At 59.5% G+C, this 740-nt stretch overlaps 1 protein-coding gene across 3 annotated transcripts in view; it reads left to right on the forward strand.

Annotated features, from left to right (window-relative positions):
- LOC113213019 (pleckstrin homology domain-containing family G member 5) overlaps positions 1–740 on the forward strand; it is a 71,018-nt gene that overhangs the window by 60,622 nt on the left and 9,656 nt on the right. For all 3 annotated transcript variants that reach the window (XM_052266403.1, XM_052266405.1, XM_052266404.1), the window contains exon 8: positions 514–659. In XM_052266403.1, the coding sequence (XP_052122363.1) occupies positions 514–659 (146 nt within the window). The remainder of the gene's footprint in view (positions 1–513; positions 660–740) is intronic.

Below are 740 nucleotides of genomic sequence, written 5' to 3' on the forward strand. Positions count from 1 at the left end.
GCAGAGATGGAGAGATATGTGAGGCGCGAGATTTACTAGACCGCTGTGGGGGCGGCCCATGCATAGCAAACCCGCCGGAAATGGTTACTGATGGGCCCGAGCGTAAAACTTTGTAAAAAGGGTCGTAGAGGGGCAGCAGAGGGGAGGAGGGGTTAAATATGCAGTTCGGAGTCGTGCGGTATGCGCGGTGGGCCAACTAGACGCTTACATCATAAACGACCTTGTTTATGTAATATACAGCCTCTTGCTCGCGCGATGTGGGGGAAAATGGAGGCGCGAATGTAGTAAGCCGGAGAACTTTTGTTTCGTCATGGCGATTATCGCGCTCTCCTTTTGCGCTCACTTATCCTACTGATACCGCTGAGTCTTACTCACCGCGCTCTACTGCCATGCCCGTCCCCCGTCTCTCTCACTCTCACACCCTCATGAGTGAGTTCATGAATTGAATGGGCTGTGCGTTATATACCCGTCTCTCCTCTCACCATCGCCCGCTTTGCCCCCGCCTGCTTCCAGGACTGTACCACCTCGAGGACAACTGGCGGGGCCTCCTGGACGGCAGCGACACCCTGCCCGAGCGGCTGCAGCAGCAGCAGGACGCCGTCTGGGAGCTGCTGCAGACGGAGCTCGCCTACATCCGCACCCTCACCGTGGTCAAGGACGTGAGTACGCCGGCCTTGGCAATCGATGCGCAGCGCGACGAACGCCCCGCGGCGGCGGCACCTCGGCCCGCCCCCGCCCAG

The sequence above is a fragment of the Frankliniella occidentalis genome, unplaced genomic scaffold (genome assembly GCF_000697945.3).
Source record: "Frankliniella occidentalis isolate FOCC.00 unplaced genomic scaffold, Focc_3.1 Scaffold38, whole genome shotgun sequence".
NCBI classification, from domain to species: Eukaryota; Metazoa; Arthropoda; class Insecta; order Thysanoptera; family Thripidae; genus Frankliniella; species Frankliniella occidentalis.